A 14507-nucleotide genomic window follows, 5' to 3' on the forward strand; every position below is an offset into this window, starting at 1 on the left:
GACATCTTATCATCTCCAAACAAGCTCTGTATAAGCAAAGCAGATATGGGTGCTCAATAAACAGTTTGCCTAGAGGAACTCAGCGACACAATAAACACATTCAAAGATGCAAACAGCAAATAGATAAAAGCAGGAATTTGCATGGTAATGTATATTTCCATGGAAACATGTGGCCCTCCAGGTGTGCTTGAACTGCAGTTCCCATCAGCCCCTGCACATGCAGCCAATGCCCAGCGATGATGGAAGCTGTAGTTCGGCAACACCATTTCAAACCCTGACTTCTTTCCCCCTCTTTCTGCAGTTCCTTAAATTTGTTTTTAATATCTTCTGCCTATCCAAATTAACTTAATTTGTTCCTTTATTCATCTACTTTAAGTATATACTCTTATGAAACTGCAGGTTATTACAGTAATCCTGCCAAAGTTCTTATCAGTTTACAATTTGTCTGTAAACAGTCAATAAACCATTTCCATTCTTTTATAAAAAGTTTGTTATCTTGATTTCTTATTCTTCTGGTAAGTTTTGCCATTTCTGCATATTCCATAAGTTTTTGTATCCATTCTTCCTGCTGGGACTTTTACTTCTTTCCATTTGGGGGCAATTAACATTCTTGGTGCTATAGTAGCATTCATGAATACGTTTCCGTACAGTTTGGGTAGTTCTGTCCCTATAATTCCCAAAAGGAAAGCTTCTAGGTTTGTTTACAAACGTTATTTTAAACACCCTTTTCCATTCATTATATATCATTTCCCAGTAAGTTTTAGCCTTACTACAAAACCACCACATATGATAAAAATAAACTTCTTTCTCTTTACATTTCCAACACTTATTTGATTTAGATTTATACATTTTTGCCAATTTACTCGGTGTTAGATACCATTGATATATCCTTTTCATATAATTTTCTCTTAGGCCATAACATGCTCTCAGAATTTTTCACTGAACTTCTGCTGCCCACCATTGCCAGTAGGGTTTATGTAAATAAAGCCAAAAAACAGCTTTCCCCTACATGTGGGAGGGAAATGGGAAAGGGGATGGGGGCTTTAGGGCAGGGAAATGACAGGCAGGGGAAAGGAAAGTAAGTACTCCCTCGCTCCCCAAGGAGCTTTGCTATTTAAATTTTGATTTAAAGGCATCTAGGAACTGCTGTGGGCTGCTGGGAGAGGTTTATTGTAGTTGTCCCCAACTTAGTTGCCTCTAGATGTTGGTGGGACTACAGTTTCCATCATCCGTGACCACTGTCATGCTAGCTGTGGCTGATGGGAAATGGAGTCCCAACAAACATCTAAGGCAGACATGGCCAAACTTGGCCCTCCAGCTGTTTTGGGACTACAGTTCCCATCATCCCTGACCACTGGTCCTGTTAGCTAAGAATGATGGGAGTTGTAGTCCCAAAACAGCTGGAGGGCCAAGTTTGGCCATGCCTGATCTAAGGGGAACCAGTTTGGGGAAGGCCAGACTTTTCTGGCACGTAGAATTTCTGGAAGCACCGAGTTGGCCATTGCTGGAAAGAGAACGCTGTGCTAGATGGATCTCTGGTCTGAGCAAACAGGATCCTTCTTAAGGTCTTATGATATGGGGCACTGGTGATCGATGTGTTGTTGGTTTCTAAAGGGTTGATCGATGCTTCACGTACCTGTTCAAAGTGCCCTGAATGTTATAATTCCAGGTGACGGGTAAGTTCCGTGGGGGAGTAAATCCTTTCACTCGAGGATGCTGCGGTAATGTGGAACACGTTCTCTGCAGCCCTCTGGCACCCAGGTAAGCTAGGAGGAGAGACATATGAAACTCTAGCTACTGACCAAGGGTGAATCCCCACTGTGTATAGTGTGAGCCTATTTCAAATCTACCTCCTTGACTTATTCACATGTGGTGGGTGGAGGGAACATATCAGTGGCTCAGAAAAGGTTTGCCCTCTCTTCTCTCACATAGGAGGTGGTGCCTCTTCTAAGATGCTGCTAACAACCTTAAGGTTTTCTTAAAATATACTTGTATTAAATAAATATGATCCTGCATGTTTCACTGGAGGTGTCATCTTAGAAGAGAATGCCTCTCCAATAATGATGCCTTTCTCATGGCAGGCGTCATAATCTAAAAACAAAAATTATATCCTATATACTTTCCCCCTCTTTAGAATTATTGCTTTTTCTCCAATTTCCACTGTATGCAGTTTTAATTGATTAATCAACTAAAACCATATACTTTCTTCCTTCAAAATTACTGTCCCCCCCCCGCCGCCACCACCAATATCAATTGTAAGCAGATTTAATAGATCAATCAACAAAAAACCCATATACTTTTTTCTCCTTTGGAATGATTGCATTTTCTCCAATTCCCAGTGTACGCAGATTTAATGGATTAATCAACTAAAACCATGTCCTTTCCCCCTTCAGAATGATTGTTTTTTCCTCCAATTTCCAACGTTAGCAGATTTAATAGATTAATCAACTAAAACCCATATACTTTTTTCTCTCCTTTGGAATGATTTTCTCCAATTTCATACATTTTTATTTCACAGCATTTTGATGCTGCTTGATTATTATAAAACCCTAAGCGGTTTGAAGTTTGCAGACGTAATGAATTATCTAAAGCCCATAAACAGATCTGTTAAGGCAGAATCTGATGAGAGTTGCAGTCCAAAGCATCTGGTTGGGGGAAGCTGATGCATGCCAAGAAGACTTTGTCTTCAAAGGAGAATTGCTTACATACTTTCTCAGGTACATTGTTGAGCCAAAGAAGAAACAGCCCGTAAGTGTGAAACCACCGTTCCTGAGACCAGACTTAACTGAGCGACAGATCACAGTGAAGATAAGCGACAATGGCATCCAAGCCAATCTCAACCGGAGCAAGGTAAAGCATCATAGACTTGGGGCAGGTATATTCTGCAACATGTCATTGATGCAATAATAGGGCACGAGTGATGGGTTGTTTTCTTTGTTCTATGATTGTACCTGTTCCGTTTGTTATTCTATAATTCTATATTGTTGTAACCTGCCCTGGGACCTCATGGTGATAAGTAAAATACAGTGGTACCTTGGCTGTCGAACTTAATCCATTCTGGGATTCCATTTGACTCCTGAAACTGTTCAGAAACCAAGGCACAGCTTCCAATTGGCTGTAGGAGCTTCCTGCACTCAATCAGAAGCTGCATCGGAAGTTCTAGTTCCAAAAAATGTTCGCAAACTTACTTCTGAGTTTGCGGTGTTCAGGAGCCGATTTGTTCAGGAGCCAAACTGTTTGACAACCAAGTTACCACTGTAATGCTAGACACTTGAAACTGATAGACATGATTCATTCAGAAGCATTAAGTTAAACGGAATGGAATTTAGCTGGATGCAGTCCAAAATAAAACAAATAGTTTGGACCTAACCCTTTAATTGTATTTGCAATCAGAGTGGTTTAAAGACTGAGTTTTCCTTTGAATGCTTGTTTATGGATTGAGCTGGAATTCTAACAGGTACTAGAGATGCAGTCAGAGGGAAATAATAATTTCAGGCTAATTACTTGAAGTAAAAATGCTTGTGTGTGCGGCATAAATATATAATCTCATTCATTAGTTTGTTTACTAAGCATGTTGCTACCTCTCAAAGCTAGTAGGAAAACAGATGGAAATGTGATCAAAAGATTGATTCAAAAGAAATGTGATCAAAAGATCAAAAGACTGTGTACGCACTCCTGTTAATTCTGCATCCAGTGAACTCCACTGCAAGTTTGAAAAGAATCTGTATCTACCCTGTATCTATCTTGCTGTTTCTTATGAAATGCTGCATGCTGGTGCCCACACATATACACACACCCTGGACACTAACCAGTTTTGCTCTGAATTGAGAAGAACAACCACCTAGCTGCTTTTTAAACCAGTAATGTGTTACACAGCCGAGTAATTCAGGGATATGAATTTTGGGGGCTCTGTGCACTTATGAACCAAATCTAGGAGAAATCCAGGCATTAGCTCATAAGTGTTTTCATTTGCACCCTGACAACTTGGAGAAGTAATTCGAAACATTGCCAAATGCCTACAAAATGGCATGGTTGGAATCAACCTCCTTGCTTGAAGAGATTGTGCAACTTCTATGCCGCACTCTCTGGTATGGTATGGAAGACCTCATTTGCTTTGTGCTTATTTTCAGTCTAAAGTTAGCCTGGAAGGGCTGGAAGATAAAACCATGGATATTCAGCCTCCTCTACCCCCCAAAGGAGATTCCAGCAAGTACAGTGAGCTGGGGAGCAGCGAAGGTAAAGTGCCCTGTTTTGTGCTTTGTACTTTTAACCAGGGAAAATATCTTTGGTCTCTTGAAACTTCCTTTCTGCTAGAATGTGAACATAGGTTGAGTTGGTAGCTGTGATCCAGAAAACACTGTCCAGTTGGCAGAGGGGACATAACCAAGCACATGTCTCGTGTGCACAAGGTCCTAGGCTAAATCACAATCCTCTCTGGTTAAAAAGATCTCATTGTGGATATTTCACCCGTCCCATTGCAAGAATCTCCTGACAATGTTTTCAGAAAGGAGGGGCAGAATCTGCTCATCGCTTCTTCCGCTCCAGCCTGACTCTGTGGGAGTGGGAGTGTTATCTGTCTAGAGATAAGAGGACTGCTTAGGCAACCGTAACACTCATGCAGTCCAGTAGCCTCCATTAGTTTCTAGTTCATTTTTAGTTTGAAGTAGCTGTAAAAAAATAAAGAAGTTATGCTTCAGAGTCGTCGTCCGTGTAGTTCATCCTCTGCTGTGCTCTGCTGACTTTGGCACTGAGTTTGGTGCTCACAGCTCAAAGTTGTGAGTCCATTGCACTTAGACCTGCTTCCCTGTGGCGGAAGGTCTCTGGAAGGACTTTCCCAGCTCGCCTGGCCCAGTCGGGGTTGAAGAGGTTGAGCCCGGTCGTTGGCACTGTCTCAAAGTTGAAGCTGACACTCATAGCAGGTGGTGAGAAACACCTTTATCCACCTGAAGCCTTAGAGAACTACTGCCATTAGGAGTAGACTGGGCTCGCTCAATCAATGGTCTGACTTGGTAAAAGAGAGCTTCAGAGTGATGTTATAATATGGGGGGGTGGAACCCACCACTTTCAGCGTTAGACCCACATCTTCTAACTAGCCTGTAGCCCTCCAGATGTTGTTAGACTCCCAGCTTTCATTATCCCTGGCCGCTGACCATGCTCATGGACATCAGTGCTGAAGTGAGTTAGAGTCCAACATCTGGGGGGCCCAGGTTAGCCACCCCCCACTTTACAGGGAACGGCCACCTCTCAGTAGAAGAGCACATGCTTTGTCAGGAAATGGTCCCAAGTTCAGTTGCCGCTATCTACAGGGAAGGACGCGGGTGGCGCTGTGGGTTAAACCACAGAGCCTAGGACTTGCCAATCAGAAGGTCGGCTGTTCGAATCCCCATGACGGGGTGAGCTCCCATTGCTCGGTCCCTTTTCCTGCCAACCTAGCAGTTCGAAAGCACATCAAAGTGCAAGTAGATAAATAGGTACTGCTCCGGCGGGAAGGTAAACGCCGTTTCCATGCACTGCTCTGGTTCGCCAGAAGCGGCTTAGTCATGCTGGCCACATGACCTGGAAGCTGTATGCCGGCTCCCTCGGCCAATAAAGTGAGATGAGCGCCACAACCCCAGAGTTGTCCATGACTGGACCTAATGGTCAGGGGTCTCTTTACCTTTACCTTTTACAGGGAAGGTTTGGAAAGACCTGTGTGGAGTCACTGCCAGGCAGTGTAGACAGTACGAAGCAAGACGGACCCGTGTTCTTGCTTGGTAAAAGGCAGCACCTTTGTATTTTATATAAGAGCTAGCAACCTACACTGTTCAAATCAAAATGTGATTCTGCGGGTGGTATTCAGCTAATTTTTACTCAAGAGTAGACCTGCTGGCATAAATCATTGCAACAAAGTTAGGCTCATTAAATTCAGCAGGTCTACTCTGCTTAAAACTTAGGGGGGGGTTTGTTGTTGTTTTTTTGAGTAAAACTTAGTTGAACGCCACCCTGCATCTCTGCAGTTTATAGTTCTCCGGCTGGTGTTCTCTGATATCCCTTTGCTGTTCCTCTATGCCACCCCCTCTTTCCTTTATAGAGTAACAAGATTCAAAGAAAGACAGGGATCTTTAATTGTAGCTATCTCTACGCCAACATCATCCTAATCCCTGTATGACAAAACTGGACCAGCCAAAATGGCTTCTTTGTTTGTACAAATAATAAAAGGTAAAGGAGGGGGGAATGTTCCCCTTTGGTCTTGGTCTCCCAATGCTGATATATTTGGTTTTTTTGTCCTAGTATTTTCTCTTGATGAAGGTAGTTGGGTGTCTGTCTGTAGAAAAGTAGGGTATAAATTGAATCACAGAATAGTCTGTTTTCACAGCTTTCCCTAACTTTCCTCAAGCCCCTGATTCATTTCCTAGACGCGCCCCCTTCTCATCTTATGACCTTTTTGACTGCATTGTCCCTCTGAAGAGCCAAACAAATCAGCCAATGACAGCCAGAGACTCTTGCCTGCTTCACCTGCTCTGTTCCATCTATGCCAGTCTCTGCCAAACATTTTATCACCACCTCCAAATCCTTTTGCACATTGTAACACGAAGGAGCTGTAGCTCAGTGGCAGTTTCGTATGCTCAGTGTAAATTATCCAGGGGAACACCTTGTTTATCCAGTGCTACTACACATGTGCTTCTTTCATATGCTTGCACATCAACATGAACAAATTATTGTCTTATCTGTGACTGTCCCAGCTTGCCTTGAGGTTCCCGGGGGAAGCTGGGTTGAAGTGGTGGAACTTACTAGAAGAGCAGAATCCTATTGTCCAGGGCAGAGTCAAGATAGGTTACAAAGGATTGCATCAGGCAAGCAGGGCAAAGTCTTTCAGGACCCTGGACAGATCACTATGGCAAGGGCTGGTTGGAGCTCACCCAAGGAGAGCTGTTGTCTCAGCAGCATGCTGAGGCCTTATGGTCTGGACCTGCTGTTTACCCCTCTCCCTCAGAGGATAGGATTTAAAGGGGCATTACCTGAAGCTGCAGGTACTAGCTCCTATGGCATGTTGGGGGTGAGGACTCCATTAGTGGAAGGGAAGCTGTCCACGTCAGGAGCCTAGGAGCCACGTAAAGCCATGTCTTCTGGCCTTGTAGGTCCTGGAGCTGCTGATCCTCTACTTCAAAATAGGGCCTCTGTTCTGTCTTTTAAACTTGAGTGGCACTGAATAGTAAAAGACACTATACCTTGTGGAATAATATATGGTGTCTGTTTATATATCAAAACTGAAGAAAGCCAAAGGGGGGCGGGTTGAAGCCAGAGAACGTGACTTAGTGGAAAGAAAGAGAGTAAGTGAGTTTTCTTTCCTCTTCCCCACAACCAGAGAGCAGCCTTTCACCCAAACTGATGAGCCCTCCCACGCCTGCAATGTACAAGTATCGCCCAGCTTTCAGCAACGATCCCAAAGTGCACTACCATGGAGCATCTGAACAGGTAAGCCTATCAATAGTTTGCAGTCTTATGGACATGTAACTGGGAATACGACCCTTTTGAATACAGTGATGCTTACTTCCAGGTCAAGAAGCACAGGATTACATTGTAGTAATATAATCAAAATGTCTTTCCAAAACTAGCAATCATGCAGGAAAAAATCTGCATGAAGAACAAATTTGAACCTCAGAAAATTTTTATCATTCATTTCACTTCTGTATTACTTTATATTTTTAAGGAGGGGAGATCTCAAAGCAGTTTACAAACTACATTAATTCATCAAATCAAACAATCCAGTATAAAAAAATACAGAATAAAGTAAAATATAAAGTATACATTCCAAGCAACATAATTAAAAGGGAACTAAAATATTATCTTAAAAGATTTCCAAATAAAACATTAGAAAAGGAGGTCAAGGACAGAATGCACATTTAACGCAGTAAAGTTAACAAATAATATATATATTTACATTTCAAAAGAAAACTTAATTAAAAGAAGTCAAGTATAAAATGCACATTTAAAACAGTATAATTAGCAAGAGAATAAAATATTTTCTTAAGCAAAATACATATCTGCTGTTGTTGCTGCTAATCTTGCCAATGGTGGTTCATGGCAGGCGATGACTTGGCAGCCCAGGCTCGATGACCTGGGTCTGCACTAAGAGACAGCCAAGATTATCTCTGTTCTCTTCAGCAGCCTCAGATTTTGCAGCTGGAGTCAATCTGGGCTCTGCTCTCCCAGGCCAGCAAGGGAGGGAGCAAGTCTTGCAGGTCTCACAGCAAAGATGGTCTTTATTACATTTTCTAGCAAGAAGAACCAGAGGGGGGACTTCACAAGTGGACCTTTCTGTCCCTCCCAATTAGCTACAGTGCGAGCCATTTTATTTTTTACTCTCTATGAGCTGAAGTTTCTTCTCCTCGCATAAAGCAATCCCTCTGTCCTTTTTTAACTTTAAAACTGAGGCAGAGACACCGAGCGAGAACTTTGGTTTTAAGAAACATGCAGGGCTTTTGTTTTTTTGGGATTGGAGTTCAGTGTGGTGACTCATCAGTCTCTCTAAGGGGACTTGTCTGCTGGCTGATGGAGGGAGAGCTTTTGAAAGGGAGCCTTGCGGTGCAAGATTACAGCACTGAGTTAGCCTTGGCTGAAAAGCTTATTATCTCAACCGCTTCACCTTATTATCTTGACAAATGGCTTGCTGCTTCTCTCCGCTATTGCTTTATGTGTGCTCCGGCTAGTGCTGAACTTGTAGCCTGGAACTGAATAGATTGAGCCGAATCTTGGTAAAAAGCAGGATTATGTATACTATGTGGAGCTTCCATGCTCATATGCCACAGAAGCAGGATGCTGAACATTTGTCCAGTCCAACAAAGATCTTTTTGTCTCCTTGCAACTTTCTGTATATTGCAGTCCTGGGCAAGAAAAGCAAGCAAACACAGAATTGCAGCTTTTTAGCACAGAATATTCAGCATGATACAAGGGACGCGGGTGGCGCTGTGGGTTAAACCACAGAGCCCAGGACTTGCCGATCAGAAGGTCGGCGGTTCGAATCCCCATGACGGGGTGAGCTCCTGTTGCTCGGTCCCTGCTCCTGCCAACCTAGTAGTTTGAAAGCACGTCAAAGTGCAAGTAGATAAATAGGTACCACTCCGGTGGGAAGGTAAACGGCGTTTCCGTGCGCTGCTCTGGTTCGCCAGAAATGGCTTAGTCATGCTGGCCACATGACCCGGAAGCTGTCTGCAGACAAACGCCGGCTCCCTCAGGCAGTAAAGCGAGATGAGTGCCCCAACCCCAGAGTTGGCCACGATTGGACCTAATGGTTAGGGGTCCCTTTACCTTCTCCTTTACCTTTATTCAGCATGATGGCCATGTTCCACCTCTGCTGCTATGCCTCTGAATACCGCTTGTTCGTGGGCAGAGTGCTGTTGAGCTTAGGTCCTACTTCTGTGCTTGTCGCAGACATCTGATTGGCCACTTGCGAGCACAGGATGCTGGAGCAGATGGTCCACTGGCCTGATCTAGCTGGCTCTTATGTTCTTATCTACCCCCACAAAACAGGAGAAATGATGCAGCTTACAAGTGGGGAGGGCTTGTTGTTTGACTCTGGTTCTGCTTCTCACAGGCCATTGTGAGACTAGGATGCTGTACTGGGCAGGTGGACAGGGGAGGTTTGGCCTGATCCAGCAGGGCTGCTCTTATGTTCTTAGAGGGGTTAGATAAATTCAGCAGCCTATGCAGTCAAACAGAGATTGGGAAACAGGTTTTAGGACTTCAAATCCCTGAGGGCCCCACCATCTCCACCAAGGACTTAACAATGGGCATTAGGTGTATTTGATGCACATTTTAATGAATGGAATAGTGAAAGGTTATGAGTCTTTAAGTCATGTGGAGTGTATATGTATGAACTTAACAGTGCTCAGCTTATTTTTTTAGTTGCTCCTCTGTTAATGTTGTCAGTATAGTTGTTATAGATCATAAATGCCGTATTGATTTGTTAATCATACAGGCAGCCCCCCGTTTGTTCAGGAGCCCCGTCTCCATTCTGCCCTTTTAGTGATGTTTCAGTGATGTCTTTATGACGTTTTAGGGTCACTTCCGACGCAATGCATGTATGCACAGTCGTGTGTATATTAAACACAATTAAACAGGTGCTACCTGTATAATATTAATTTTTGCTATAATTATGACGTTGATCTTATTTTTTAGTTGCTGCTTTGCTAACAGGGTTTTACAGATTGTAATTGTTTCATTGGTATTTTTAAATTATTTTATATGATTTATGCTTAATTTGTGGTGCTCTTGTTATGTCACTGCTATTTATTGTTTGTCGGCCACTTTGGGATTTATTTGAATGAACAGCAGCATAGAAATTCCATCAATCCAGCAATCAGTTATCATGGCCAATGGTCAAGGATGATGGGAGGCTAGCAATATCTAGAGCAGCGGTTCTCAACCTTTGGGTCCCCAGATGTTGTTGGACTACAACTCCCATCATCCCTGAGCTCTGGCCTTGCTAGCTAGGGGTGATGGGAGTTGTAGCTCAACAACATCTGGGGACCCACAGGTTGAGAAAGGCTGATCTAGAGGGTCATGAACCCATCATCCCTGCTACAAAACCTTTACTCAGAAGTTGAGATTAGGAGAACTGTACATTGATGGCAAAAGAGATCTGTCATAGCTTGAGATGTGGGAACAACCATCAACATTTTACTGCTCCTGACCTGTCTCCCCTCCCTCTTCATATTTACTCTTCCATCAGATCTCCATTCAGGAAGGACACAAGCCAGGATCTGTGATGGAGGAGAATGACAGCAGCCTCGATTACCAGTCAGAGCCCAGCCTGGATATCCCGAACTACCGGAAGAGTTCCCTTCACAAGACTTACCAGTCTTCCCCGCTGCAGATAGATTCCTTTGCTGTCAACTCGAGGTCTTTGAGCCTGAAATCTGCCAGTAGGAGAGGAGGAACAGACAAAATGCCCCTGCATCCCATGAAGTCAGAAGGGGCCACCTCCACACCATACAAAAGCATCTTTTCCCCCAACTCCCTCTCAAACAGGAATGGGAGCTTGTCGTACGACAGCTTGCTCAACCCCATGTCCCCCTCAGGGAGGAGGTGCATAGCTCATTCCGCCGTGGGCTCCGTCGGGTACCACTCACCGTATCTGTCTGCCAAAATGTGCCACCTGCGGGGCAGGGAGCTTCAGCGCGTGCCCCCACAGAGCTTCAGCCCTGTGCTGGGCAGCTCGGCCCTGCACCCACGTGACCCCTCGCCAGTGCGCTACGACAACCTATCGAAAACAATCATGGCATCCATTCAGGAGAGGAAAGAAATGGAAGAGAGGGAGAAACTCCTCCTCTCTCACCCAGACTCGGTGTTTGCAGACTCTGGTGTGTACGACACCCCTAGCTCCTACAGCCTTCAGCAAGTCAGCATGCTGTCAGAAGACCCCCGTAGCATAGTCATGAGGTATGGCTCTAGGGACAACCTGATGACCGGCAACAGCTTTAGCGTGAGGAATCCTGTGCTGCAGGCATCCGTTTCTTCGCTCTCAAGTGCGATGACCAGAACGTCAAGGACTTCCACTCCTTCCCTCCAAGCTGACCTAGCCAATAACAATGTCCAGGCCCATCAGGCACTGCAGGGCAGGATGAGCAATGGCTCCTATAAGTCACCCAGCCACCAAGTCCCATCATCCCCCGGGGGGATTCCCAGGTCGCCCTCTTATCGAGGCCCTAAAGCTGTCTCCTTCGTTAACACCATGGAGATAACAGAGGCACAGCCTATGGGGACTCCAAGGTACGGATAAGCTTTCATATCATTGTTGTTGTTGACAGCAGGCATGCAAGAAAAAGGGGGAAGAAATACTTCAAATGAACAAAGAGTGCTTTGGTGCTCACTGATGAAAGACTTGTTATTATAGCTCAGTGCCTCTCAGAGTAAAAAAAAAAAGCAAAATTCCTTGAGCTTGACATCCCTCTCTCTCTCTCTCTCTCTCTCTCTCTCTTTCTCACACACACACACACACAGAGAGAGAGAGAGAGAGAGAGAGAGAGAGAGAGAGAGATTCTTAAAATCTAGCCAACTATAGAAACATCTTGAAAAAGGAGTACAGAAATAACTAAATTATTAAATCTTTGTCCACCTTTTTCAAGCTGTTTCTGTAGTTGGGTAGATTTTAAAAACAGAAGTGTCCCCCCCCCTTTTAATGAAAATAAATAAATTCTCAAGCCTCTGAAGCTTCTAAGGAAGGCACTGAGCAATAATTAAGGGCCTTTTGTAACATCCCATGGAGAAAGAGGCAGGGGTCATCTGAAGTTGCAGGACCATGGATAGCTCCAAGTGAGCAACGTGCTCCAACAAGGGTTGGGGATCAGGCTGAGGCCTTGGGAAATGCTGTCCCCAGGCTTTGCCCCCTGCTGGAGAATGCCATAGCTTTCAAGGGCCAATCATGTGATCTGGAGATCGGCACTTCTCTGTTCCATAGCCTCCCTCCTGATGCCCTCCTTGCATTGCTGGCCTAGCAGCATGCAAGGGGAGGCATTTGGCTCCAAGCTCTGATCCTATGGGCCCTGCTGTTCTGAGAGGTTCTTCTGGGTTCTCCTGTCTGACAGCCTCAAGCACAGTAGATTTCTGATCTCCAGCAGTCAGTTCACAGCCCTGAACGCTTTAGCTGGTGCCTCTGACTCTTGTGTCTGGATTGCTGGTAAAACCAGGGGTTAAGACACCACCTGTGGCACTCCTGATGTCTGCATAGAGGTGCTGCATATAGGATTGCAGTGTTAACCATTAATTAACTAATTATTAATTAATTAATTGTTCTACCTTTCTCCTAGTTCAGGAGCTAAGGCAGCTCACAATATGAATTAAAAACAGATACAGTGGTTTTTTTATTTTTAAAAAATCACCCACCCGTTATAAATATATTGTGACCTGGATTAAGGATATCTGCCGGACCAAATTCTAACCCTATATGAGCTAATGTAGTGGAATTTCTTTGCCTAAAGATATGCGGTGCAGGCAGCAGCTCGTTTTAAAATTGGAAGGACAATTCCTGGGATAGTTCCTGGGGAATGTAGCAGTTTAATTTGAGTGATGTGTGGGAACGTGCAGTTTTTTAAACAACAACAACTGGATTTTGCCATGTTTGCATTGGAGTAGAATAACATTTAGGTTTTCCTGATAGGTGTATGGAATCCTCCTCTCCTCCCACTTGTAGGTGGTGGACCTGGCATTTCTGAAGCATTTCATTCTCAAGTAGTATGTTAGAGCCTGTCTTCCTGAACGTGGAGAAGGCAAACATGGGTTGAAATACCTACTGAGCCATGAAGATTACTAGCTGGCATTGGGTCATGGGCTGACCTACCTCTCAGGGCTATTGTGAGGATAAAGTGGGACAACCTTACGTATTCCGTCTTGAGCTCCTTGGAAGTCAGGCAGATAACATTTAGAAATTACAGTGGCAGGACTTGGTATGTTTGTATGTTTCTCCTGAAGCTGAAGCCTGGCTTCTCCACCACCTCTGACAGCTAGATGAGACCAGGGCCCTGCAGGATTTAACTTCCTTCCGCAGGGCCTGTAAGACAGAGCTATTCCACCTGGCTTTCAATTTGAACTTAGCCTGATTTTTATTCCCCTTCCTTCCCTCCCCCTCCCCTTTTTATGAAGATTACCTGCTCTGGGACCCCACAGCTAATTCTCCCCTGGCCTCCTCGCTGGCCCAAATAGGACTAATTTAGCCAGCTAGCCCTGGTGATCATCTAATGTTTATTGGATGGATTTTCCCCTTAAATTGATTTTTGAATTCTGAATTTATTGTTATACTGTATTTTATGCTGTTTTTTTGTTGCATCAATTAAGTGTTTTAAATTTGTTGTTAGCTGCCCTGAGCCCAGTTTTCTGAATTAGGAAGGGTGGGGTATAAATAAAATATTATTTATTTATTTATTTATTTATTTATTTATTTATTTATTACATCAGTCAGAGAATCAAGTGCAGTTCATTAGACACTGCCTTTTGCCATACTTCAGCCGAGCTGCCCAAAGTTGAAAAATAAATAAAATGGCACATATCTGTTAAATTAAATGTATGCCCATCCTTCTCTCTCTTCTTAAACCAGATTTTTTCTTTTTAAGCGTTGAGTAAAGACTGCTTTGGGTATGTGGGTTAGTGATATTTCAGCCAGTCCGTCCTGTACACAGCATGTTTTTTTTCACCATAAACATATGGAACCATTTTCTTCTGAGCTAATTCCATAGCACAAAGATGGAGAACTTTTGGCCCTCCAGACGTCGTCGTACTGCACCTCCCATCATCCCCAGCCAGCATGCCAATGTTCAGGGATGATGAGAGTTGTAGTCCAGCATTCTAGCGAGCCACAGATTCCCCACCACTGCCATAGGGGGGAAAAGCTGTCTTCCTAAACAAAACTCAGTGACTACAACAATGGTTCATATTAAGTCTTTCTGTCTCCTAAGCAAGTGGCTCTTGCGAATGTGTTCTCTTGGCTGTTCTTTGCAGAACCAGAACATAATCAACCTCTTGGAAGTTTATGT

The 14507-nt window shown here is 44.0% G+C and overlaps 1 protein-coding gene across 2 annotated transcripts in view; it reads left to right on the plus strand.

Annotated features, from left to right (window-relative positions):
• The window catches only part of ZDHHC8 (zDHHC palmitoyltransferase 8), a 125485-nt gene that overhangs the window by 98661 nt on the left and 12317 nt on the right, over positions 1-14507 (plus strand). For both annotated transcript variants that reach the window (XR_014559016.1, XM_083717167.1), the window contains exons 6-10: positions 1670-1761; positions 2718-2850; positions 4131-4236; positions 7346-7455; positions 10712-11751. Coding sequence is in view for 1 of the 2 variants with exons in the window: in XM_083717167.1 (XP_083573293.1) it covers positions 1670-1761; positions 2718-2850; positions 4131-4236; positions 7346-7455; positions 10712-11751 (1481 nt within the window). In the remaining variant the exon portion in view is untranslated. The remainder of the gene's footprint in view (positions 1-1669; positions 1762-2717; positions 2851-4130; positions 4237-7345; positions 7456-10711; positions 11752-14507) is intronic.

The sequence above is a fragment of the Podarcis gaigeae genome, assembly GCF_964106915.1.
Source record: "Podarcis gaigeae genome assembly, chromosome: 16".
Lineage (NCBI taxonomy): Eukaryota > Metazoa > Chordata > Lepidosauria > Squamata > Lacertidae > Podarcis > Podarcis gaigeae.